Source organism: Penicillium soppii (genome assembly GCF_028829465.1).
Source record: "Penicillium soppii strain IBT 18220 chromosome Unknown utg000004l, whole genome shotgun sequence".
NCBI classification, from domain to species: Eukaryota; Fungi; Ascomycota; class Eurotiomycetes; order Eurotiales; family Aspergillaceae; genus Penicillium; species Penicillium soppii.
Genome location: NW_026643234.1, coordinates 2,705,368 through 2,729,008, shown reverse-complemented (window position 1 = coordinate 2,729,008; position 23,641 = coordinate 2,705,368). Strand labels below are relative to the sequence as shown.

The following is a 23,641-nucleotide window of genomic DNA, read 5'->3' as shown; positions in this document are numbered from 1 at the left end:
TCTTCGTAGTCCTAGATCTTGAGTTGGTCGTTGAGCAAAGCCAGAGCATTCTGGAAAGCCTTCACCACATCCGCGTCTTTTGGCACAATGAGCGACGCCTTGTTTTCAAAGGGAAATGAGAAAAGAAGACTCACAATGTTTCTTTTTCATTTCCACGTTGACTTCGGAATTCTGGACATGCTGCATCTGAGTTTTGAACCTGAGGGGATATTAGGGATATAACCGGATTGCAACTAAACAAGTTCTCACCTCTTCAAAGCTCTGGTTTCATCCTGTGAAACAGTAGTTTGAGACCAGACCATAAATACCTGTGAAGATAGTCAGGCGCAGGGACTTGACTCAAGTATATATGTAGAATTTTACCTCAAGGAGCTGGGCTGTTTCAACACGCAATTTCTCTTCCGCACGGCCATGTTCCTCCATTGCATCGGCATATTTGTCTTGGAGATGTTCCCAGTCGCATTCCTCGAGCCCTTGTGTCAAATGTGATACAATTGGGTACTCATCACGAGAAGTTGCAGAAGTAGAAGCAGAGCCTTCGAGTGGTTGAGGACTTTTCGGCTCTTGTGAGCTTCCACTGCCTTGAGGACTTTTGCTTTCTTGGCTAATTCGGGGTGACAATGTCCCAGGGCGAGGAATTTTGCTAGTCCTGTTGGGAGTTGATTGCATTTTGAGTTATCTGGTATTGAAGGTCAAAGCAATTAACATTAAAAAAGCATAAGAAGAAATTCAAACAAGACAGAGGTCTATGGATTTGTTTTGATGCTATCCAAAAGATAAGATCGCGATAAGCGAGCGGTCAAACTGTCAGGTGACGTCGACAAGTGCACATCATCGGACTTCTCCCTCTTCTTCTCCTTGATATTTTGCCTCAAATAAAAGGGTAGAATGCCAACTCGGATACCTCCATCTTGAGGTCTCTCTCTCGTTTATATTAACCCATTCTTTGAGTCATGTGGGATCTGTATCTCTGTGGCAACCCCCTGACTTCTCTATATGGTCCGCGGCGGCGACTCAGGTAGCGCTTTATCAACGACAGAACGCAACATGGACATGCACCTTACCTCAAAGAACAGTCGAAATTATAACAGAACTGTCTGCGATGAACTGTTCTATATGCTCACGTGCTCCTCACTCCCACCTTCCCTTCCACTGCCTGACATGTGCTCGCAACCAGCTGTATCGACTGCGCATCGACGGCACCCGGGTGCTATTGGAGAAAGAAGCTTTGGGGAAGGAAATTGAAACTGCTCTTGCATGTGGTGGTACCCGAGATCAGGCCTCAACACAGCAAAATTCACTTAATGTGGACAAGGGTTCACCCCGCTGGGCTCTCCAGACGATAAGCAGCCAACATGCCGAATGTTTGACGAGGAGGGAATCACTATCGTATAGGCTTGAAGCTTTGAAATCGGAGGTTGAAGCTAAAAAATCCGAGATCACCCAACGGAAAGAAGTCCTAGCACGCAGACGCTCCGATGCGGAATCTGCCAAGTATCAACTGGAAGAGCGGGATGCTGGAACTCTGGCGAGTGTCCAGAATACCAGCAAACGGGTGGAGCACGTGTGGCATAATCTACACAATAAGACGGCCGAGTCAAGGATTTATCTCTGTCGGGAAGTCGCCAATCTCTATGGCTTGCGGAAGGCTACCAAGAAAGGCCAAGATCGGGAGATCTATGTGCTTGGTGGTGGCTTCGTCGTAGATTTAAGAGAGATGAATGGTACCGTTGACTTTTACGAAAAGGCTCATGCATCATTTATTAACATGTAACAGGCATCCCTCAAGAGCAAATATCTACGTCTCTCTCGAACATTGCTCACCTTCTTATCATCATTTCACACTATCTCTCCTTGAGACTACCTGCCGAAATCACCTTGCCACATAAGAATTACCCAGTTCCCACAATCTACACTCCTTCGGTGTCATATCGCTTCCGTGACGCCCATGACAGGTTTGATTACCAGTCCTCATCTAGCCCAGCGGCATCAAGGACGGTGGATCCACGCAGTCACACACCGCGTCCGCGTCCCCTATTCATCGGGAAGTCTTTACCTAAGTTGGCCAAGGAAGACCCGACAACATACGCCCTCTTCCTTGAAGGCGCGACCCTCCTGGCATGGAATGTTGCATGGCTATGTCGCACTCAAGGAATCAATATATCTTCTGACTCCTGGGAAGAAGTTTGCGATATCGGCAAGAACCTGTGGCAATTATTGGTTGCGCCGCCCGCCCATCCTTCAACGTTGATGCGAGCCTTTGCTGGCCGAGACACGCAAACACAGATGAAAGCTGGCAAAGACTCGCCCAGGACGACCATCCAGCGGACAACATCATTTGCCATGCTAGGTCATTATTCTCACGGCACAGCACATTCTTTCTTAGGTGCATATGAGGGAGTGGACTTCATGCGGATGTGGAAACTTCCAACGCCAACTAAGATAGCAGACAAATTGAAGTCCAATCTTCTCGGGGAAATGGCAAGTGCGGAATGGGAACTGCTCGAAGAGAAAGAATGGGGTGATGCGGTTGCGGAATCCAATCGATCGCCTGTAACGCACAGCCCCAAGTCCGCTGCCTCAAATATCCAATCTGGATCGAAGGCAGATACAGCATACAACAAATCTACAAGTTCAAGATCAAGGTCCAGGTTTAAATTGGATCCAGATAATGAGGGTTCAAGTTCTCCACGACCACAAGGCACTAAAGGTACCAAAGGTTGGACTAAGGTGGGCAGCAGATAGAAATTTCATATCAAGCGTTCAACTTTATACTCTCTCTTACGCGCGCACACATACACACACACCCACTCTCTGCCTGGTTTCGAATATCAAGAACAATACTTTGTGGATCACCAAAAATACCAAGAAACCGCTGTAGATCGTCCCAAAGCCCACGTGCATCGATATCAGTTATGTAAGCAAGGGGAGAGCTTCACTTTCGACGCCAACGGACTTCTGCTACTCTGGCCTTTGTGTTTCGAAGATAATGCTCATTTAATATGCTATCAGCTTCTGTGCTGCTCTAGCAAATTAAATCTTTTTTCTTTGTGGTATATATTCTATTTGAATACTCAATTACGTCGCTCTCTACCTTATCGGCCTACGAACATCCCCTCTGCATGCAATTGGTGATGTGACTACTGTTCCAACAGATTAGAGACAAAATGCAGAATGCTCGATCCTGGACTGTCGATGACTTATCCTCAGGTTGGTAGTATTGGCAAACCAGTGGTGATCCCGGTGTGATTAACACTGGAAGTAGACTTCAAGAGAGCCCTCTCGGCAATTTCAGACATCCCCGATGCTGTCTTGAAAGCAGAGCTTCTCCGACGAGATATTTCCTCAGATGATACTCCAGCATGCGGTTCCAAATCACGGGGTGCTTATAACACCCCATTGCATGTCATGGCACTGTTCCTCATCCTTGTACTAAGTACACTCGGTATGTACTGATTTTTCTGCATTCTTTAGAGCTGGCCCAAGCTAATCATGAGTCTGTGACAGCATGTTCATTCCCAGTTCTGGCGCATCGGTTCCCTCGTCTTCCGATCCCCCGTCGCTTCCTCTTTATATCCAGACATTTCGGAACAGGTGTTCTAATTGCGACGGCATTTGTACATCTACTCCCTACGGCATTCATGTCTCTGACTGATCCCTGCCTTCCGCGTTTCTGGAGTCAATCATACCGTGCTATGGCTGGGTTCGTTGCAATGATATCCGTGTTCGCCGTAGTTATCGTGGAAATGTTCTTTGCGATGAAAGGCGCAAAGCACGTGCATGGAAGCGAGTATGATAATCTTATTGGCGACAGACGTGACTCAATGAGTGATCTGGGAGATCAAGATCCGGAATACGCGAGACTTGAAGCCAGGCAGGTCTCAGGCAGTATCAATTTGGATAACGTGGGGCACAGGTCCAAGTCACGGGCGACAAGAGCTTCACGATCGTCTCGTGACTCCCACCGGTCTTCTTTGATAGATCCATCAGCAGACAAGGACGATGAGCTTGCCGACCTGGATGGGTTGGATGACTACATGGATGACGATCAGCAAGCCATCAATGGACAGACAATCCGTTCTTCACAGCAGTCTCATCGTCGTCATCCGCCACGTGCGAGCGCAAGTCACCCGCGGACTGGCTCAGAATTACCAATTCAAAATCCGCAACGCCAGCTTCTGCAATGTCTTCTTTTGGAGGCAGGCATCTTATTCCATAGCATCTTCATCGGTATGGCGCTCAGTGTTGCGACTGGCACATCGTTCGTCGTTCTCTTAATTGCTATTAGTTTCCATCAAACCTTTGAGGGCTTTGCCCTAGGGTCTCGAATTGCGTCGCTCATTCCGGATCTCTTCTCTCCGGATTCCATGAAGCCGTGGTTAATGTGCCTTGCCTACGGGACAACTACTCCCCTTGGCCAAGCTATCGGCTTGGTATTGCACAATCTTTACGATCCTGCAAGTACAACGGGTTTATTGATGGTTGGAGTTACCAATGCCATCAGTAGCGGTCTTTTACTCTTCGCGGGCTTGGTGGAACTCCTGGCAGAGGACTTTTTGAGTGAGTCCAGCTATGAGACCCTCAAGGGCAGACGACGTGTCGAGGCCTGTGTGTCGGTCGCATGTGGTGCTCTCCTTATGGCATTCGTTGGTGCGTTTGCTTAGAAAAACATAGTTCACTCTATGGTTTCTTCATTATTATTTTTAGATTAACGAAGCAAGCGATTCTGTTTTCAAATGTATCATAGAAAATTGAACATATTCCGGATGAACAATAAACATGACCAGTTAAATGAATCGATTTAATCACTCAGGCCGGACTACCTATTGCAATATATAGGACCCGTAGATATATATCTCTCTCTCTCTCTCTCTCTCTCTCTCTCTCTCTCTTCTACCACGGAGCCAGTACCGATACAACATCCATGACCTGTAATCACTCAGCTAAGATTATTACATTCGCCTCGATCCAGCAATCACCGCCTGATGATCTGCCTTGTCGATCCCAGTTCCTCTATGCGTCTGTCGCGCTTCATTTCCCGTCTCGTGTTCACCTGTAATGATCTTGACATCAGGTCCAATTACAACATTAATCTCAGTGGATGAAAAAAAACTTTGAGGTCGCATATCGAAAGGTAAATAGAAGAACACACATGAGAGGGTAATAAACGAACACAGTACTCGAGCGTTTGATATATGAAACTTCAGCCCCAATTTGGACTACTGTCCTTATTTAGAATTAGTTGAGAGCCTAATATGGAAAACATGATACGAAGACACAAGGGTATCTGATTAAATGGTCTAGATACAGACAAAAGGATACTAATGCTGCGGGTTTTCGTCGCTGGGATGGGCTATGCCTTGCATGCCCAATTGCCAGCATCTCCGAGATGTTCCCGGTTAAATAGGGGGTTGGTATTTCACATGCAAGATCGAAGGTCGTTTCACATCTCCGTTTGTTAACAGAGTTTACTCTTTAGAGGGTCTCGAGAACCAGGGCGCTAGCACCGCCACCACCGTTGCAGATGCCGACGCAGCCAAGCTTGCCCTTTTTGGCGCTCAGAACACCAAGCAAGGTGGACACAATACGGGCACCACTGGCACCGAGAGGGTGGCCAATGGCAACAGCACCACCGTGGATGTTGACTTTCTCCTCGGAGAGACCGAGGAGCTTCAGGTTGGCAAGAGCCACAACACTGAAGGCCTCGTTGATCTCGAAGGCATCGATGGCATCCTGGGTGACACCGGCGTGCTTGAGAGCCTTGGGGATAGCCAGAGCAGGAGCAGTGGTGAACTTGCTGGGCTTCTGCTCCGCATCACCCCAGCCCAGAATCTTGGCAATAGGCTTGAGGCCAAGCTCCTTGACCTTGGCCTCGGAAACCAGGACGACGGCGGCGGAACCGTCATTCAGAGGGGAAGAGTTAGGAGCGGTAACAGTTCCAGTACCGGGAATGAAGGCGGGCTTCATGGCACGAAGCTTCTCGGGGTTAAGCTAAAAATGAAAATAAAGGTAAGCAATCAATCATCTTATTAAAAAGGAGGGGGGGGGGAGAGAAAACTCACATTCTTGGGCTCGTCATCCTGGGAAATGGTGACACCGGGCTTGCCACGGAATCCGGGGATCTCAATGGGGGCAATCTCATAGTCAAAGAGACCGGCCTTCTGGGCAGCCTGGGCCTTCTCGTAACTGCGGATGGCGTAATCGTCCTGCTGGGCGCGGTTGAAGCCGTGGTCTTCAGCGCACTCCTCAGCGGCAACACCCATCAGGTCCTGCTTGCCGTAGGCATCTGTCAGACCATCCTTCTGAATGCCATCAACCAGAGTCTGGCTGCCGAACTTGGTACCGCTACGGGAAGTCTGCAGGTAGTGAGGGGTGTTGGACATGGACTCAGTGCCACCGGCAACGATAATGTCGGCATTTCCGGTCATGATAGTCTGAGCACCAATAATGATAGCCTTCAGGCCAGAGGCGCACACCTTGTTAACGGTGGTGCAAATGGTGGATTCGGCAAGGCCAGCACCGATAGCGCATTGTCTGGCGGGGTTCTGTCCGACACTGGAATAAAGGTACCAAATTAGCTTCAATTGCTGTGCAAGGTATAAAAAAACCACTTACCCAGCGGATAGAACGTTACCAAAGATGACTTCCTCAACGTCGGAGGCATTGATGCCCTCAGCACGCTCAACGGCCGCTGTATATTACTGTTAGTATGTCAAATTATGAGGCGGGGTATATACTAGATCATACCCTTAATGGCGTGAGCACCAAGCTGGGGAGCAGTCAGGCTGGAGAGGGAGCTATAATAATAATAATGTTAGATCAATTCAGTTTGTTGATGGAATAACAAAGGAGATCTAAAGCATACCCAAGGAAACCGCCCACGGGGGTACGGGCAGTAGAGACGATGTAAACAGGAGGAAGAGAAGACATTGTTAGAGAATATTGTGGAAGAAAGTAAATTTGAAAAAAAAAGGTGGGGGGGTATATATATAAGAGAGATATGAAGAAGAGGAAGATCAGATCAGATTAAGGACAACAACAAGTTTCTTTATAAAAAAATATCTGGGTAGTGAGGAGCTGTACGGTGTAGGTGCGAGTACTACAGTACTCCGAAAAAAAGCTCGGACCAGCCGATGAAAGTTGAGAACATCAACTTCTCCGGCATCACGTCCAGCTCCAATTTGGCAATTCAGTGCATTGTTACTTTACTTTTTTTGGTAAAACATACACTGTTTCAATTCACTATGGATGACCTATATGATGAGTATGTTATATCCCTATATCCCTATTAAAAAAAAAATAATTCATGCGACCATACTAATCCCTCTCTAGGTTTGGTAATTACATCGGCGATGCGGAATCGGATGAAGAGCACCATGAAGATGTCCAACCTCAAGCCTTCAAGTTCGATGAAGCTTTTGATGATGAAGAGGAGGAAGAGGAGGTGAATGATCAGCAATTGATGGAGGTCGATGGTATGCTTGCGCGTCTGGTTCCAAGGTCTACACAATTTTACTAAATCTCCGTGTCTCTTCACAGATGGTCCTTCAAATGCGGTCATTTTGCACGAAGACAAGCAATACTACCCTAGCGCACAACAAGTCTATGGCGAGGATGTTGAAACTATGGTCCAGGAGGAAGATGCTCAACCACTATCAGAGCCAATTATTGCCCCAGTGCAACAGAAGAAGTTTGCGATCGCAGAGACAGAGCTGCCGCCAGTGCACTTTTCTCGAGAGTTCATGTCCGATCTTTTGAACTTCCCATCACAAATCAGAAATGTCGCAATTGTCGGTCACCTGCACCATGGAAAGACAGCTTTCATGGATATGCTCGTTCAACAAACGCACGACCTCACAGAGCGATTAGACAAGCGCATCGGCCGGAAGAGGGAAGAACAGCTTCGTTATACCGATGTCCATTTCCTTGAGAGAGAACGTGGTCTCTCTGTCAAATCAGCTCCAATGAGTCTCGTTCTCCAAGGGACTAAAGGAAAATCCCACTTGCTCAACCTCCTCGATACCCCCGGGCATGTGAACTTTGTTGATGAGGTGGCTGCTTCTATCCGCCTAGCAGATGGTGTGGTACTGGTTGTGGATGTGGTTGAGGGTGTGCAAGCGAACACTGAACAAATCATCAAGCATGCAGTCTTAGAAGGTCTTCCCCTGACTTTGGTTGTGAACAAGATGGATCGACTCATCCTTGAACTTAAACTTCCCCCCAATGATGCCTACTTCAAGTTGAAGCATGTCATTGAAGAGGTCAATACGCTGATTGAGAGCATCCTTCCAGGACAGGGCGAGCGACGACGACTGAGCCCCGAGAAGGGTAATGTTGCCTTTGCATCAAGCTCCATGAATTGGTGCTTCACATTGCAGTCATTCGCCCGCATGTACGCAGACACCTACCCGAGCTTGGACTCTACAGAATTTGCGGCACGACTTTGGGGCGATATCTTCTATAACCCTAAGAGCCGCAAGTTTACTCGCAAGGGTGTAGAGGAGAACTCGAAGCGATCATTTGTCAAGTTTATCCTGGAGCCAATCTACAAGCTCTACTCGCATACACTGAGTGAAAGTCCAGAGGATTTGAAACAGACTCTGGCTAGTGTCGGTGTTCACCTGAAGCCGTCTCAACTTAAGACTGATGCGAAGGAATTGCTCGGTCTTGTCTGTCAACAATTCTTTGGTCCCCCATCTGGCTTTGTGGATATGGTTGTTCAGCACGTCCCTTCCCCGGTGGAAGGTGCCCAGAGGGCCTTGGAGCGATACTACACTGGACCTTTGGATACCAAGGTTGGGGCTTCAATGGCTGCTTGTAATTCAGATGGACCCCTCGTCATTCATGTGACCAAACTCTTCAGTAGTATCGATGCTGGAAGCTTCCACTCCTTCGGTAGAATTCTGAGTGGAACCGCCCGACCTGGTCAGCAAGTCCGCGTCCTCGGTGAGGGCTACACGCCAGAGGATGAAGAAGATCAGACCACTGCAACCATCTCTGACACGTGGATTGCGGAAACTCGCTACAATATCTCGACCAACGGTGTTCCTGCCGGTAACTGGGTACTCCTGGGTGGCGTCGACAACTCCATCGTCAAGACAGCAACGCTGGTGCCGCTTAAGCTCGAGGATGACGAGGAGGCGTATATCTTCCGTCCAATTCGACACATGACCGAATCAGTCTTCAAGGTCGCCGTTGAGCCCGTCAACCCGTCAGAGCTTCCCAAGATGTTGGATGGACTGCGGAAAATCAACAAGAGCTACCCTCTCATCTCAACCAAGGTGGAAGAGTCTGGAGAGCACGTGGTTCTGGGAACTGGCGAGCTTTACATGGACTGTGTACTACACGACTTGCGAAAACTGTATTCAGAGATGGAGATCAAGGTCTCTGATCCCGTCACACGCTTCTGTGAGACTGTGGTAGAAACCTCGGCCATCATGTGTTATTCAATCACCCCGAACAAGAAGAACAAGATCACCATGATCGCGGAGCCCTTGGATGAGGGGATCGCAGAAGACATTGAAAGTGGCAAAGTTAGTATCAAAGACCCTATTCGGAAGGTCGCTCGACACTTCGAGGAGAACTATGATTGGGACAAGCTTGCAGCCCGAAGCATCTGGGCCTTTGGGCCCGATGAAATGGGCCCGAATATTCTCCAAGATGACACATTGCCTTCTCAGGTAGACAAGAAGCTTCTCGGCACTGTGCGGGACTCCATCACTCAGGGTTTCAGCTGGGGTACACGGGAAGGCCCTCTTTGTGAAGAACGTAAGTTTTCAATCCCCCCTTTTTTAATGCGCCAATGATCTTCCACTCTCGGTGCAAATGAAGAATGTGACACTAATTGAAATTCAGCCATTCGGAACACAAAGTTCAGGCTCACAGATGTGTCCCTGGCCGAACAGGCTATCTACCGCGGTGGTGGCCAGATCATCCCCACAGCTCGTCGCGCCGTGTATTCATCCTTCCTCATGGCATCCCCGCGTCTTATGGAACCAATCTACTCTTGCACTATGACTGGACCTGCAGACGCCGTGGCTTCGGTGTACACAGTCTTGTCCCGCCGACGAGGTCACGTCCTGTCAGATGGCCCCATTGCCGGCACGCCTCTTTATTCCGTTCGCGGCTTGATCCCAGTCATTGACTCCTTTGGCTTTGAGACCGATCTGCGCATTCACACGCAAGGTCAAGCCTCGGTCAATCTTGCTTTTGACAAGTGGAGTGTGGTCCCTGGTGATCCGCTTGACCGGGATGTCAAATTGAAGCCCTTAGAGATGGCCCCTGCTATGGCTACTGCCCGGGACTTTGTTTTGAAAACAAGGAGACGTAAGGGTCTGGCTGAGGATGTTACTGTGAGCAAGTTTTTGGAACCTGAGCTCTGGAAGGGACTGAAAGAAAGTGGCGTTTTGGACTCATGATCTCTTAAGAACAACTTTATCGAGAACAGAAATTTAAAACAAAATGGGATTGGTCACGGGGGAGTCTTTTTTCAACAATGTCACATAGAGCAATGTTTATTTCCATGTACTTCTAATCATTATTCCAATGCAAGTCATTTTGGTAAAAAGAAAAAAAAAATCCAGGGTGGTTCATTCGTCGTAAGATGTCGTTACACGAGAGAGCCCTCCATTTGTTGAAGGTTCTCTCTCACCATCCCAATCCAGTAATGGTACAGAGCATATCGGTAAATCTTATTGGCAGGTCTCCATCATTTTCGCAATCACGCCCATGAGGGCACCATTCTCCAAGGCAGCCGCAACTCGCTCCTTATCGGCCAACTGCTTGTTGACTTCATCTCCAGTGCTGTGGGTACCTTCCTTAATACGGACATCCATTCGAAATCGGGAAGGCAGGGACTGTTCTAGACGAACGCGAACCCCCAACCCAATGACGGTGGCCAGGCTGCAATGTGTGATTGTGGGGGTGATGAGCACGGTGACCGTTTGGAGAGGCGAATCAAGAACCTCCGGGAGAGTTGGCTTGATTGAGATATCTGGGAGGGAGACCACGGCTAGTTCACCCAGTGAGATGGGGTGTTCGGGATCGGAGATGGAGGAGATGAGATCTAATTTCAAGTTGAGTTAAATGTTCAACATGGATCTTGGTTTGAGCTGGCACATCCAACTTGTCTTACCATAAACTTCTTGTTCATCGATTGGTTCCTCTAGGAGGTTGTCATCGTCGGAGTCAGATGACGCACTCTCGAAGTCTGCTGGGAGGGGCAGGGCCGATGTGAAGAGACCGTAGTCCCCTGACTTGCGAGTAGTGGTAGGTCGTAGACGCGTGGGCAGATCAGCAGCATTGAGGATGGTAGGATTTGAATTTTGCATTTCCGCCATGATGACAGTAGGCGCTACCACGTATGTTGTCTTTTTAAATAATATTGATGACTCGAGGCAGATGTTGAGGCAAAAAAGTGCCGATAAGGATTTATCTCACGTGAGTTTCGAAGAAGACCCCCACTTAATTGTATTATTGTCTTACCTCCGGCCTAGGGAGTCAGTATATCATTGAATATATGGTGTATATGATTTCTATGTCAAGAAAGGGAACATCCTAAATATATAAACATTAGAATATATCAATTTTATATAATTTTATATCCAATTACTGTAGGTAGATCATGATTACCAGCTAACTCGACCTACCTAGCTAATACCTAAATACTTTAATTGACGGTAATACCGATAATGGGGAAATACATGGGTTCCCAGCGGTACGGGAGTGATCGACGGGCTTAATATCAACATATTTTCCTTTTTACCCGAAGTGCTTCCGTGATTATTATTTTATATTACTCCGTACACCGTATATTATATTATTACTAATCTATTGCTATTACTATTACTATCATTCCAGCCAAACTTAGAGAAAAATTATAGGGACAAATTAAAAATAAAAAACAAACAAACCAGGGAACCATAAGGAAAATTCAAGGGAAAATTATTGAGACAAGGGAACAAAATCAAGTGCCGAGGTTCTTTTCAGATCTGACAGTCCCAAGGGACAAACAGTTTGAACTCCTTGTTTCATCCAACAGCCTAAAAAAACGTGGCTCTCCTTGAGATTCCCCGACGTAAATTGGAATTGTTTCAGCAATGCGCCTTACCGGGATTTCTTCCAAGGTTACTCTGCCTGATTTTCTTTTTTGGGGAAACTGCATGATGCATACATACATATGGAGCAAATGAGATATATCCGGTACTTATGTAGTTTATAGTCTCTATATAGCATTTAATATATATAAGCCTATTACAGATATAGATACATACTAGTTAGAAGTCAGTAACTTAGTATTCTTGTGTACTAACTAACTATAATATATTGGACTAATATAGTAATCCAATAACATATGATATAAAATCGTACTACTGATTCACTAAGGTAGGTAGCAGTATCAGTTGAGTGGAGTTATTGTTCTCTCGGACATCTACCGGGACTCTTCTTATACTGTATACTAACTATACTTCCACTTTTTTCAACACTGATGTTCTTGTTTTCCTACCAAAGGAGACATGGAATAATTTGCTCTCTTATTCAATAGAACTGTATATTTAAATCGCTCAATTTCAGAGTATATACACAAAAAATCAATGTGAACGAAAGAGAGAAAAAAAACTTAGACAATCCGGATCGCCCCTCCACTCTGAGAAAATCCACAGCAGCGGGCGCTATTGGATCCTCTTCAACACTTGGCACAGTACCTCCCCTCAGCTTTGGATCTTCTCTCCCTCTCTCTGTCACTCTCTCAGTTTCTTCCCCTCTTCCTTTTCCAGGAACCTATTTTTTTTACTTTCTGTTTGGGATTACTTTTGATACCTGAGCCCTATTCGCCCCTGATGTCTCCACTTGCCATGCCGATTCGATTCTCTTAACGTTCCGCGCTTCTTCCACATATCCTCCCAATTGCGATACAATGCGTTGATTCCATTGCGGAGTACCGGATATTGCTATGAATATGCATCTACCCGAGCCACTGCTTATGACTCAAATTGTAAGTAGTTGCCTTGTTATTCTCTCATTCTTGAACTCTTTGTTGGCTCCATTGGCGCTGGGTCTTGGGGAGTCTTATGCAATCTGGACTATAATGTGTGGGAACGACACTAATTGAACGTAATTATAGCAATCGACCCTCCATTAATCTTATAAGTTCGAGTCCCGAGGCAACCTTCCCATTTGGTCTTCTAGCCTCACGCGATATACCATTTGCCTTTGAACTGCTCAAAAGGCGCGAATCTTTTTCACTTCGACGCACTGGGACATATCGGACCTCGCGCTACTTTAGCAACCTACGGAACATCGGTAAAATCATTGCGGTCTCGGGTCAGTCTGTAAATTTCTTCTTGAAGGCCGCTGAGCAGTGTCTTGTTGCGATCAGAACAGTTGTTTGTTCCGAAGTCCGCTTGTCGCGCGACCATTCCGACATCCCACAAAGTTACTTTCCAATCCGCTATACGTACTCCGATTCTCCGCGACAGATATCGCATCTCATCTGTTGGGACTCTTCTCCCCGACACCTCACCTTCCACCTCCCCAAGGCCGGTCCTTGTGGATAAATTGCCTTGCGCAATCCTTATTTTCTTTTGATACCCGGTGTGTCAGACCATTTCAAGTTACCTCGGTCGTCACAGTAAACGGCATTCCCGAAACCAGGCTTGACATTAAATCGAGCTATGCAGGGATACTCATTTGCGCCCCCAGCGGGGCCTCCCAGAGAAGGCCAAAAGAGTATGTCGGGCAGTTTTTGTCCTGTCGAATTGGTGACTAATGGTTTCTTTTGTAGATTATGTATTTGTCGATGAGCATAACCGGCACAAGAGGTTGAAAGGTAAGGAAGACTCTCATGGCAAGTCATTGGCAAGACACTGATGAGCCTCGGCTAGTGATGCGAGCCTGTAATGGTTGCCGGAAGAGGAAAATTAAGTGCGATGCAGCTACAACAAACACGTGGCCTTGCTCGGCGTGCACTCGTCTGAAACTCGTTTGTGTTCCTCCCACCATAGGACAAGATGGGGATTTCCTCCCAGATGGCCAGGGCGAGTCTGCTTTGGAGACTGGTCCCTCCAGCTCAGGCGAAGGCTCCCATGCATTCCCAGTACCCCCGGTTTACAGGGATAACAGCCAACCTACCATGAATACCATGCCATCGTATGACCAGATGAGCATGTACTCCCAATTCGTCCCCCCTCCCCATCCCCAGGCCCAGCCGGCCATGTACAATGATCTTCGCTCGCCGCCAATGGCAATGTCACAGCAAGTTTACCAACAACCTCACATGTATACTGGCCCTCAAACCCCATCTATGGGAACATCGGATCGAAACATGTATGTTGATAATGACCAGTCAACGGCGGAGAATCTCAGTGAAGTCCTTGGGGAGCTCAAGATTGACGAGAGTGGAATCGGTATGGCACATTATCTTCCAACCCTTATTCAAGGCTATGTGGCGAAGAGCTAATATTTCCCCTCCAAAGCTCCATATATCAGAAGGCAAAGAACGGATCGAGTTGAACCAGATGCCCCTGTCCAAGATGAGGTCGAAGAGCGATTGCCACCTCTAAGCACCGGATCAGGCGCGACAATTCGGATTCCACCTGAGCTTATGCCTGAGGAAGATGATGTGATGGCTTATTTCAAGATCTACTTTGACGAGATACATCCCTATGTTCCTGTCATCTCACGAGCCCATTTATACTATCAGTGGCAGCATGATCGTCGCTCCATCTCCCCTCTTCTTCTCGAGGCTCTATTTGCATGTGCAGGCCGTTTATCCGATGAGCCTGCCGAGGGAGCTCAATGGCTTGCTTTGGCTAACAGTGAGTGAATGATGATCCCTCGTTTCATCCCTTTCGAAATTAACACTTTCTAGGACATGAAACTAGCTTTATGGATGTGCCGCGGCTGAGTACTATTCAAGCATTACTTCTTTTGTTGAAAGCTAGGGAATCTCTGCCAAAGAAAGGGTACTATTATAGATCCTGGCAGACTGTTAAAACCATTGTCTCCATGGCAAAGGATTTGGATATCCACGAACACTATAGCAATCATGCTGAAGGCAAGCCCTGTGGTCTCAACCCAATTGAATGCTTGGTGCATACCCGAGTGTGGCAGGCTCTGTTGGTAGTTGAGGTCATGATTGGTGCACCTCAAGGTAAGCAATGTTTATCTCATCTTATTGGTAAAAAAAAGCAAACGCTGATTATAATAGGCCGTTCGGATTACGGAGTCGACCCCGAAACAGTGGACATGCGTCCGATGCTACATATCAGAGGTCTGGATCAATACGAGATCGACCGCTCGAGACATTACGCCTACTTTGTTCGCAACGCACATCATATCCGCATCATCACGGACATCTACCACAAGGTCAAGAAGCAAAAGGATTGGGGCGCAGATTCGCGATTCGTACAGAATAACCCACTCTTCGCTGATTGGCTTCGTAACCTCCCTCTCGATTTACAGGTCAACTACCCTGCTGATGGCTCTCCACCATGGCTTCCCTCTCACTTTGTGGGCAATATGCATTGCCATTGCCATCTGGCTATCATTTTGCTACATCGCCCGCAACTTCTCGCCTCCCAGTCCTTCGCTGCTGGGGGTGAATGGAAGATCCACATGTCATTGTGTTATTCCTCGGCAAAGAACCTATGTCGACTACAGGAAGCCATTTTGCAACGATTCGGACTGTCTGGTCTACTCTATATGCAAAGAGGTATCAACTTCGCTATTTATTGCATCTTGACTTGCACAATGTTGCATCTGGTAAGTTTCTAAAAGAGCGTGTATGATTCTGGTATTACGGCCATTTTCTGACACTGGCAGGTCGCCATTACTTCCCCCGACCCTGAATTCAACTCAGATGCCCGTGAATTTTTCACTCGTCACATGAGAATTCTAGAAACCTGCTCAACTGCCTGGCCCATGCCTGAGATCCAGGCTCAAATCGACTCCCTAAGGCTGGCGTTCTCCGCTGACATGCATCGTCCATTTGAATTGAAACCCAGCTTCCCATACGGTAGTCCTTCGGAGCCCTATCAGCCCAGTCCACCAATGGATGCGCATTATCATCCGCACTTGAATCAAGTCCAATCCAGAGTGGGTTTCCATACGCTTCCAATAACCCCTCCGATTTCGGCTGGCGCTGAAGACTCGAAGTCCGACACCTCTTCTCAGTTACAATCCCTCGGAATGGTTGCCCATCAACCCCCGACTACCCATCCCATGGATGCCCCTTTGGTCGACGAAAACAACTGGGATCCCACCCGAATTATCACGTACGCAAATGACCCCTTCAGCCTTCTCTGATCCGTTCCTAATCATCTGCTATAGACAATGGGACATGGCCTTCTCCGTGAATCCTTCAACCGTTAGCACGAATTCTCCCCCGATGCCTATGAACACTTCCGTCCCAGGTGTACAAAATGTCATGAACTCTCAATATCCCATTCAGTACGAAACACCTAACAAGGTCCCCTCCGTCACCTCAACCCAATCCCTATCCCCACCGCAGTTCCAGGCGCCCCCTGTTGTATTTTCCGCGCGAGATTGGCAACAAAGTGTTGCTAGTGTATATGACCCACAGGGGTCGAAAAGACGGTGGAATTATTCAGTTGACATGGGCTCGGACGGCATGTCCAAGCGCCAGCGAGGATAAATCGACATAACCCTCATCCAATGCCTTGATTTGCACCCGCTGACTCGCCTGATTCTCCCTGTTGGCTGCTCCATGTTACCTTCTCGACTTCCATTGCTTTTTTACTCTATATTCCCCAATTTCCTTTTCTTCCCTGAGTTGTATTTCATTCTCTTACATATCAGGAGCGAAAAAATCATAGCATCGCCGTGGGAAAGTTTGCAAAAAGAGGCCGAATCAAGACAATGCTGATAATATGGTTGAATGTCTTGGATCTTGCTGTATACCGCATGATTTTCTTTAGCATATTGATCTCCTCGGTAGTATAAATCTACAATTTTGGAGAGAATAGACAGTCGCTTCAAAGCGGACAAATTATTATTCGTATTGCGGAGCATGTCTATAGCACAAGTCACAGAGATTCCACATGAACTGATATTGCGAAGCAGAATATGGCCTTCAGAATGGTTCTATGTGCATTGCAAACTGAGAAGGGTACACTCTGACTTGCTGTCGGGTGGATAGATATCAGGAAATGGCTGGTATGCAGCATTCATTGGTCGAAGCTTCAACGCTCAGGATTCTATCCTGGGTATGTCCTCTTGGTGGAGATTTCAGATCTCAAATTTGAATATCATAATCAGATGCTTCGGATGATGTATCACGATCGGGTCATGTATCTCGTTGCGGCGTGGGGTGGAACAAATCGCCCATCCAACAACATGACATTTTGAGAGGATTTGATGTCGCAGGATAGCCCTTCAAGCACGTCGATTGATGCCTATCCGTTCCTCACGAGACCGCACAATCCTAGCTTTGTCACCTGGAAGTGGTTTCAATTCATCGCTGGGGTCAAAGTTGACACTTGAGGTTCCTTTGGAGTGTTGTTCTGCATGCTTGTTTTCTTCGGATAGCTTGCGTAGCCTGGCCTCTTCAAAAGCAGCAAGATCCTCAGAAGTGATGGCAATTGCCGTTGGCTTTCGACGGAGCATCTTAGCAATGTAGATTTGAGTCACTGGATTGTCAGAGGAGCTGAGTGATGTATAGATGTTTGCTTGAGGTGGAAAGCGGTATATCACGTGATCCAACATATCTCTTCAATCTTTCCGCGTCGGCGTCCGTAGTTTGGAAGACTCCCATACACGGCCCAGGGTGATACGACCTGGTTCAATCAGAATACAATATGTTTCGGCCACAGCTGAGACATATCACGCTACGATGCGAACGTGCTAAGTTTGGCATTTCTCCGCCTGCTCGCCAGTTCTCCTCTACCCGTACAGTGGCAGAAGATCAGAAGCAGCCAGCCGGTAGGTACACCTGCGCAAAACAGGCGTTGGGAACTTAAATAACAATTTGTTTCCAAATTGCCGGATATCCCGCACATTGATACTAATACCGGGCATTAGCCAACCGCCAACACATTCCTCGTTCTCAACCGGCAACACCTAACCGCCGTCCTCACAATCCCAATGGCCCCCCTCGCTCCTACCAGAACCAGAACCAATCCCGCCCTCCCCGAGTGATTGACGCCAGAGCTTTTGCTGCATCAAAGGCCGGCGGCGGCGAGCAACCCAAAATCATCCGCAGCCCGAGATCCCTCAACTTTCGAGGCGGCAACCAAGCTCCAAACCGCAAACCTGGCAAGCCATTCGTCAAAGGAGCCAAAGGAGCCAAGGCCGATCGCAAGCCCACCCGCAAGCCCAGATACTCTGAGAATGATAGCGCAGACGACAACCAGGCGGCGCTCATCGACAAAATCCTGGAAGAGCAGGTCGTCAAATCCCGCCCAACCCCCCTTCGCTATGAGCCCCAGGAAATTAACCACTCTACACTGAAAGCGACTTGGCCTTCACTCCCCACAGATGTGAATGGCAACTCAGCAGCCATCTACGAGAAACTCTCCAGTCTGGGAGGCCGTATCGCCGATGGCTATGTTCCGCCTCACGAGCTTGGAAGACGACTGTGGAAGGGCCAGAATGTGCTTTTCAATAGCGAGGCTGAGAAGGCCGAGGCATTGGAGGAGACTAAGCGCTTGGCTCAACTTCGTGCTGATCGGATCTCACAGCGCAAGGGTGAACTTGTGGAACCTCGCATTGTTGAGTTCAGCCCCCTCAACGCCGAGAACACCAAGTCTCTTATTGAGACTTACGTCCAGGGAAAGTATCCTACTGCTGAAGCTGCGAAGGGTGGCCATGCCGTACTCGGCGAGGTCACAAAGAACCTCCGAAACAACGGGACTTATCAGACACCCGGAAAAAATTCTCAGTTCATGGCTAAGCTTGAGTCTCTTGTCTCTGCTGGTCGCCCCAAAAGGGCTTAATGATATGCGAGTTTGAGAAGTGATTTGTATTATATAGTTTTGTCCATTGGGTTCATTTTTTGTTGTTTCATCCCAAATGCCTCCTCGATCTCCTGTATCTAGATGTATGGATTCGCCAGTTATTTTACAAACACCATTGCCAAAGGCCAGAATAGTTTGCCAGTTGTAGTCTTCAAGCCTGTTCCAGGGTCTTTTTCGCTGCGTCAAACGCATCCTTGACCTCCTTTTGGCCCTGTTCTGTGACCTTTTCCATCTGATCATGAGCTTTGCGCACGTCATCCGGTCGAGCCAGTTTCTTCTTCTGCATATCTTGGAGACGTTTGTGCATGGCACCCCTGGAGTCGCGTACTACACTAGAGGCCTTTTCAAACGCTTGCTTCGCTGCCTGGACATTCTTGTCCCGAGACTCTTTTGTGGGTGGTGGGATGGGAATGTTAAGCTGGAGTGGGTTGTGAGGATCAGGTTGCGGGGTCAAAGAGAGGTTCGAAGAGACGATGGCCGAAGTGAGAGGTTTCAAGTGCTGCGCAAATGTATGAGCTATGTTTGGCGGTGGAGCAATTGAGCTCATGCAACCTGAAAGCTTTTTTTTGGCGCATCATCAACTTACATCCTCTTCGGCTGCCAAAAGAGTGACCATTCGCCCTCCTTTGGGAACGACCTGTGCCAAATCTCCTAGTTTGACAGAATCTTTGCTTTCTTTACTCAGTTGGACTTTCAAACCCTCCAAGAGTGTGGTGTTAAACCGTCCGCCTGCACGGAGCTTGGATAGATCGTCCTTTAACCGAGTAACCGCGGCGGAAATACCATCATGTAGTTTGGAAAGGTCAAACGGGTCTTCGGTGGGAATGCTGGCACTCTCTTCTGGCTCAGGAGCTGGGCTTTTCTTGGCCTTATCCTTCTTCTTGTATAGTGTAGGTGAATTGGCAAAATTGCGCCTGCTCAGAGGTACCACATGCTGAGCTCTGGATAGAGGACTTGCAAACTTAAGTCTTTGAGGGTATGCGATTGGAACGCGAGGGAAAACTGAACGTATCGATTGGGTTATAAAACGTTGCATGGTGGAAGTTGTTTTTTCAGGTAATAAGTTTTGAGAGATAGTAGAGTGAGGTTGACTTTAGAGATCATAGTACTCCCCGACTCTCCTCCGCCTTGGGAACAAAATGGATTTTCATCTACAAACTACATGGACTCAATTCTCTACTGGAAATCTTATCATGATACTACACTCTATCAATGAAAAATTATAATAGGGACAAGGTCATCACAATGTCATTAAATTGCAGATGGCGAACTTCGTCTACAAAAAACAAAACAAATCGTACTTTTCAAGCAAAAACTGCGCCCAAGCCCGGCTTCATAAACAAAGCGCGACAGAGACCAACTCTGCCCAAGGGTCTAGGTGCAGATTCCCTGAGAAAGAGTCCCGGGAAAGAGAAAAATTCGTTGGCCGTAAGTCTATGTTCATGTCGTCCAATGTATGCATTTACCGTGTGGCCATGGCCTTGGTGATCAGACGCTTAAGAGCAAGCTCCTTCTTCTTGAGGTCCTCGGGGGAGGAGTCCTCAACCTCGAGCTGAGCCATGGCGTCGCTGAGAGCGGACTCAATGCGCTCCTTGTTGCCACGCTTGAGCTTCATGGACATGCTGGGGTCGGAGACAATCTCCTCAACACGGGAGATGTAAGACTCGAGCTGCTGGCGAGACTCGAAGCGCTTGGTGAAGGCCTCGTCGGAGGTCTTGAACTTGTCAGCATCGGAAACCATCTGGTCGATCTCGGCGCTGGAGAGCTTGCCGACGGCGTTGGAGATGGTGATGTTGGCAGTGCGGCCGGAGGACTTCTCAGTGGCGGTAACCTTCAGGATACCGTTGACGTCAACCTCGAAGACACACTCGAGAGCGGCCTCACCGGCGCGCATGGGGGGAGGGGAGCAAGAGTGAACTCGCCCAGGGAGGTGTTGTCGGCACAGTTGGTACGCTCACCCTGGTAGACGGGGAACTGAACGGTCTGCTGGTTGTCGACAACGGTGGTGAAAGTGCGCTTCTTGATGGTGGGGACGGTCTGGCCACGGTTGACAACGGGGGCGAAGATGTTACCCTCCATGGCGACACCAAGGGAGAGGGGAACAACATCGAGGAGGAGGAGATCAGCGGTCTCGGCGGAGGTAGCCTTGCCGGAGAGGATACCGGCTTGAACGGCGGCACCGTAGGCAACAGCCTCATCGGGGTTGATGCTCTATAATGATATGTTAATATAGAACCCTTGAATCAAGGAGATTTGGGAGAGGGAAAAAAATCTTACCTTCTCGAGCTTCTTGCCGTCGAAGAAGTCGCTCAGGAGCTTCTGGATACGGGGAATACGGGTGGAACCACCGACAAGGACAATCTCGTCAACCTTGTTCTTAGGCATGCCAGAGTCCTTGAGGACCTGCTGGACGGGGTCGAGGGTACCGTTGAAGGCCTTGGCGTTAAGGTCCTCGAAACGGGCACGGGTGATGGAGGAGTTGAGGTCCTCACCGTCGAAGAGAGAGTCAATCTCAACGGTGGTCTGAGTAGCGTTGGAAAGGGTACGCTTGGCACGCTCGCAAGCAGTGCGGAGACGACGGAGGGCACGGGCATCACCGGAGAGATCCTTGCCGGTCTTGCGCTGGAACTCCTTCTTGAAGTGCTCAAGGAGGTTGGTGTCGAAGTCCTGACCACCAAGGTGAGTGTCACCAGCGGTGGCCTTGACAGTGAAGACACCACCCTGGATGTTCAGCAGGGAAACATCGAAGGTACCACCACCGAGATCGTAGATGAGAACGTTGCGCTCCTTCTCGGACTTTCCGGCACCGAGACCGTAGGCGATAGCGGCAGCGGTAGGCTCGTTGATGATACGGAGAACGTTAAGACCAGCAATGGCACCGGCATCCTTGGTAGCCTGGCGCTGGTTGTCGTTGAAGTAAGCGGGCACGGTGATAACGGCCTTCTCAACCTTCTTGCCGAGCTTGATCTCGGCAACTTCCTTCATCTGTTCGGGGAATTAGCCAGCCAGTCTAGAATAGAGTCTTTGATCGGTAAGATAATCTTACCTTCATGAGGACCATGGAGGAGATCTCCTGGGGAGTGAAGGTCTTGGTCTCGTTGAGGTACTCGACCTGGACAACGGGGTTGCCACCCTGGTCGATGACCTTGAAGGGCCAGGACTCAACATCCTTCTTGACGATGGGGTCATCGAAACGGCGACCAATGAGACGCCTGATATCGAATTAGTGAACATTGCCCAACAATACCCGTATATATGTGAAAAGAAAAATTGTGGAGAATGCGAACTGTATCGAATTGATAGTCGCAAAGGATTTTTTTTTCCGAGTACTCACTTGATATCGAAGATGGTGTTGGCAGGGTTCATAGCAGCCTGGTTCTTGGCGGCATCACCAATCAGACGCTCCTTGTCGGTGAAAGAGACGAAGGAGGGAGTGGTGTAAGCACCCTGGTCGTTGGCAACTAGTTTCAAGAGTCAGTATTTGAGAAGAATCTCAAATTTTTGAGGGAAGAAAAACGTACTGATCTCGACATTGGTGCCCTCGTAGTTGGCAACGCAAGAGTAGGTAGTACCTAGAGAAAAACCCAATTAGTTGTGCGTTTTGAAAATTGAGGATCAAAAGACATACCCAGATCGATACCGACGGCACCGTCGAAGACCTCAATATCGGCCATTATGATATTTTGTATGAGAATTGAAGGGAGGGATTTAGAGGGATGGTGGGGGAAAGAGGAAATTTTTTATCGTTTGAAGTGCATATTTAATCGGTGCCACAGAAAAAAATTCGGAGGCGGTGAGTCATGTGATTCTACGTTCACATCACACATAACTAGTATAACTATAACTAGACTACTATAGCTATGGCTAATCAGTACAGTAGATACTAACATTAATGATATATAAACATGTCAGGGACAAGAAATAGAGACAAAACACATTACTTATTATATTATTGATCACATCACCCATCTATATCCATCGGATCTTCCTCGTCTTCTATCCTCTCACTCCTCTTAGTACAAGTAGAACTGGAAGTTGAACCCTCCTTATTCCCACCTCTAGCTCGGGCTCTCTCTCTCTCTCTCGATTCAATAATCGCCTTGCGTACACTGTCCTTGTCCTGAGGAACCGTAAGAGAAGATGGTTCTGTATAGAGAATCAATTCTTTACCCGAAGGTTTGGAGTCGGATAGAACTGATTGAGGAACCGATAGCACTTTTTCTGCAAAGGGTAAAAAGACAAGACCAGGAGATTCGATTTCTGCCAATTCTTGTTCCAGATTGTGAATGTAGGTTGTATGTTTGGTATCATCCAACAGCATCGTGTCAGTATCAGTTGGCTCCGGAGGTTGATACCCCTTGATTTTGGTCCGAGCGGAGATTGGCAAGCTATTATCTAAAAGAAAGAAGAGAAGAAGAATATGTTAACGTTTGCCTGTATCAAATCAAACGAAAAGAGAAAGAAAGAAAGAAAGAGAGAAAAAAAGACAAGAAGATTGGCACAGACTAGGGAAATAAGACTGGGGATAATACCTATTCGTAGGCGTCCGAATCTCTTTGCTAACGGTTGCGCGTCGGGGTCAGCTTGTGCCGGGCGTTTCTTCCCGTATTGAATTTCTTCATCGCGCGCCATCCAACAATTTGAGATAGAGAAGGAGAAACAATTGA

The 23,641-nt window shown here is 47.9% G+C and overlaps 11 protein-coding genes across 11 annotated transcripts; 5 read left to right on the top strand and 6 right to left on the bottom strand.

Annotated features, from left to right (window-relative positions):
• Window positions 1-11: 11 nt before the first annotated feature.
• On the bottom strand, window positions 12-669 carry N7529_004428 (uncharacterized protein; the record flags this gene model as incomplete). Its single annotated transcript, XM_057239955.1, has 4 exons — window positions 12-76; window positions 135-199; window positions 250-308; window positions 364-669. 4 exons carry the CDS (start codon window positions 667-669, stop codon window positions 12-14), a joined length of 495 nt encoding a protein of 164 aa, XP_057099250.1.
• Window positions 670-1,102: 433 nt separating this feature from the next.
• Window positions 1,103-2,745, top strand: N7529_004427 (Atg14 domain-containing protein; the record flags this gene model as incomplete). The annotated part of the gene is made up of 2 exons (XM_057239954.1): window positions 1,103-1,724; window positions 1,778-2,745. 2 exons carry the CDS (start codon window positions 1,103-1,105, stop codon window positions 2,743-2,745), a joined length of 1,590 nt encoding a protein of 529 aa, XP_057099249.1.
• Window positions 2,746-3,174: 429 nt separating this feature from the next.
• On the top strand, window positions 3,175-4,664 carry N7529_004426 (putative ZIP family zinc transporter; the record flags this gene model as incomplete). Its single annotated transcript, XM_057239953.1, has 3 exons — window positions 3,175-3,243; window positions 3,274-3,445; window positions 3,475-4,664. The coding sequence occupies 3 exons, from the start codon at window positions 3,175-3,177 to the stop codon at window positions 4,662-4,664; spliced, it is 1,431 nt and encodes a 476-aa protein (XP_057099248.1).
• An 811-nt stretch (window positions 4,665-5,475) lies between these two features.
• erg10B (acetyl-CoA C-acetyltransferase) lies at window positions 5,476-6,930 on the bottom strand (the record flags this gene model as incomplete). Its single annotated transcript, XM_057239952.1, has 5 exons — window positions 5,476-5,991; window positions 6,063-6,555; window positions 6,616-6,691; window positions 6,748-6,797; window positions 6,866-6,930. The coding sequence occupies 5 exons, from the start codon at window positions 6,928-6,930 to the stop codon at window positions 5,476-5,478; spliced, it is 1,200 nt and encodes a 399-aa protein (XP_057099247.1).
• Window positions 6,931-7,244: 314 nt separating this feature from the next.
• Window positions 7,245-10,418, top strand: N7529_004424 (U5 snRNP component Snu114, putative; the record flags this gene model as incomplete). The annotated part of the gene is made up of 4 exons (XM_057239951.1): window positions 7,245-7,264; window positions 7,333-7,475; window positions 7,540-9,768; window positions 9,856-10,418. 4 exons carry the CDS (start codon window positions 7,245-7,247, stop codon window positions 10,416-10,418), a joined length of 2,955 nt encoding a protein of 984 aa, XP_057099246.1.
• A 273-nt stretch (window positions 10,419-10,691) lies between these two features.
• On the bottom strand, window positions 10,692-11,339 carry N7529_004423 (iron-sulfur cluster assembly protein CIA2; the record flags this gene model as incomplete). The annotated part of the gene is made up of 2 exons (XM_057239950.1): window positions 10,692-11,065; window positions 11,135-11,339. The coding sequence occupies 2 exons, from the start codon at window positions 11,337-11,339 to the stop codon at window positions 10,692-10,694; spliced, it is 579 nt and encodes a 192-aa protein (XP_057099245.1).
• A 2,334-nt stretch (window positions 11,340-13,673) lies between these two features.
• Window positions 13,674-16,654, top strand: N7529_004422 (Zn(II)2Cys6 transcription factor; the record flags this gene model as incomplete). The annotated part of the gene is made up of 8 exons (XM_057239949.1): window positions 13,674-13,728; window positions 13,784-13,828; window positions 13,884-14,405; window positions 14,475-14,816; window positions 14,870-15,151; window positions 15,209-15,762; window positions 15,823-16,274; window positions 16,330-16,654. The coding sequence occupies 8 exons, from the start codon at window positions 13,674-13,676 to the stop codon at window positions 16,652-16,654; spliced, it is 2,577 nt and encodes an 858-aa protein (XP_057099244.1).
• Window positions 16,655-17,394: 740 nt separating this feature from the next.
• Window positions 17,395-17,625, bottom strand: N7529_004421 (CDC26 family anaphase-promoting complex subunit; the record flags this gene model as incomplete). Its single annotated transcript, XM_057239948.1, has 1 exon — window positions 17,395-17,625. One exon carries the CDS (start codon window positions 17,623-17,625, stop codon window positions 17,395-17,397), a length of 231 nt encoding a protein of 76 aa, XP_057099243.1.
• Window positions 17,626-17,816: 191 nt separating this feature from the next.
• Window positions 17,817-18,953, top strand: N7529_004420 (uncharacterized protein; the record flags this gene model as incomplete). Its single annotated transcript, XM_057239947.1, has 2 exons — window positions 17,817-17,940; window positions 18,040-18,953. The coding sequence occupies 2 exons, from the start codon at window positions 17,817-17,819 to the stop codon at window positions 18,951-18,953; spliced, it is 1,038 nt and encodes a 345-aa protein (XP_057099242.1).
• A 172-nt stretch (window positions 18,954-19,125) lies between these two features.
• Window positions 19,126-20,010, bottom strand: N7529_004419 (ribosome-recycling factor; the record flags this gene model as incomplete). Its single annotated transcript, XM_057239946.1, has 2 exons — window positions 19,126-19,473; window positions 19,561-20,010. 2 exons carry the CDS (start codon window positions 20,008-20,010, stop codon window positions 19,126-19,128), a joined length of 798 nt encoding a protein of 265 aa, XP_057099241.1.
• A 426-nt stretch (window positions 20,011-20,436) lies between these two features.
• Window positions 20,437-22,648, bottom strand: hscA (putative Hsp70 chaperone (HscA); the record flags this gene model as incomplete). The annotated part of the gene is made up of 7 exons (XM_057239945.1): window positions 20,437-20,790; window positions 20,859-21,185; window positions 21,252-21,959; window positions 22,021-22,186; window positions 22,309-22,435; window positions 22,496-22,546; window positions 22,603-22,648. 7 exons carry the CDS (start codon window positions 22,646-22,648, stop codon window positions 20,437-20,439), a joined length of 1,779 nt encoding a protein of 592 aa, XP_057099240.1.
• Between the last annotated feature and the right edge of the window lie 993 nt (window positions 22,649-23,641).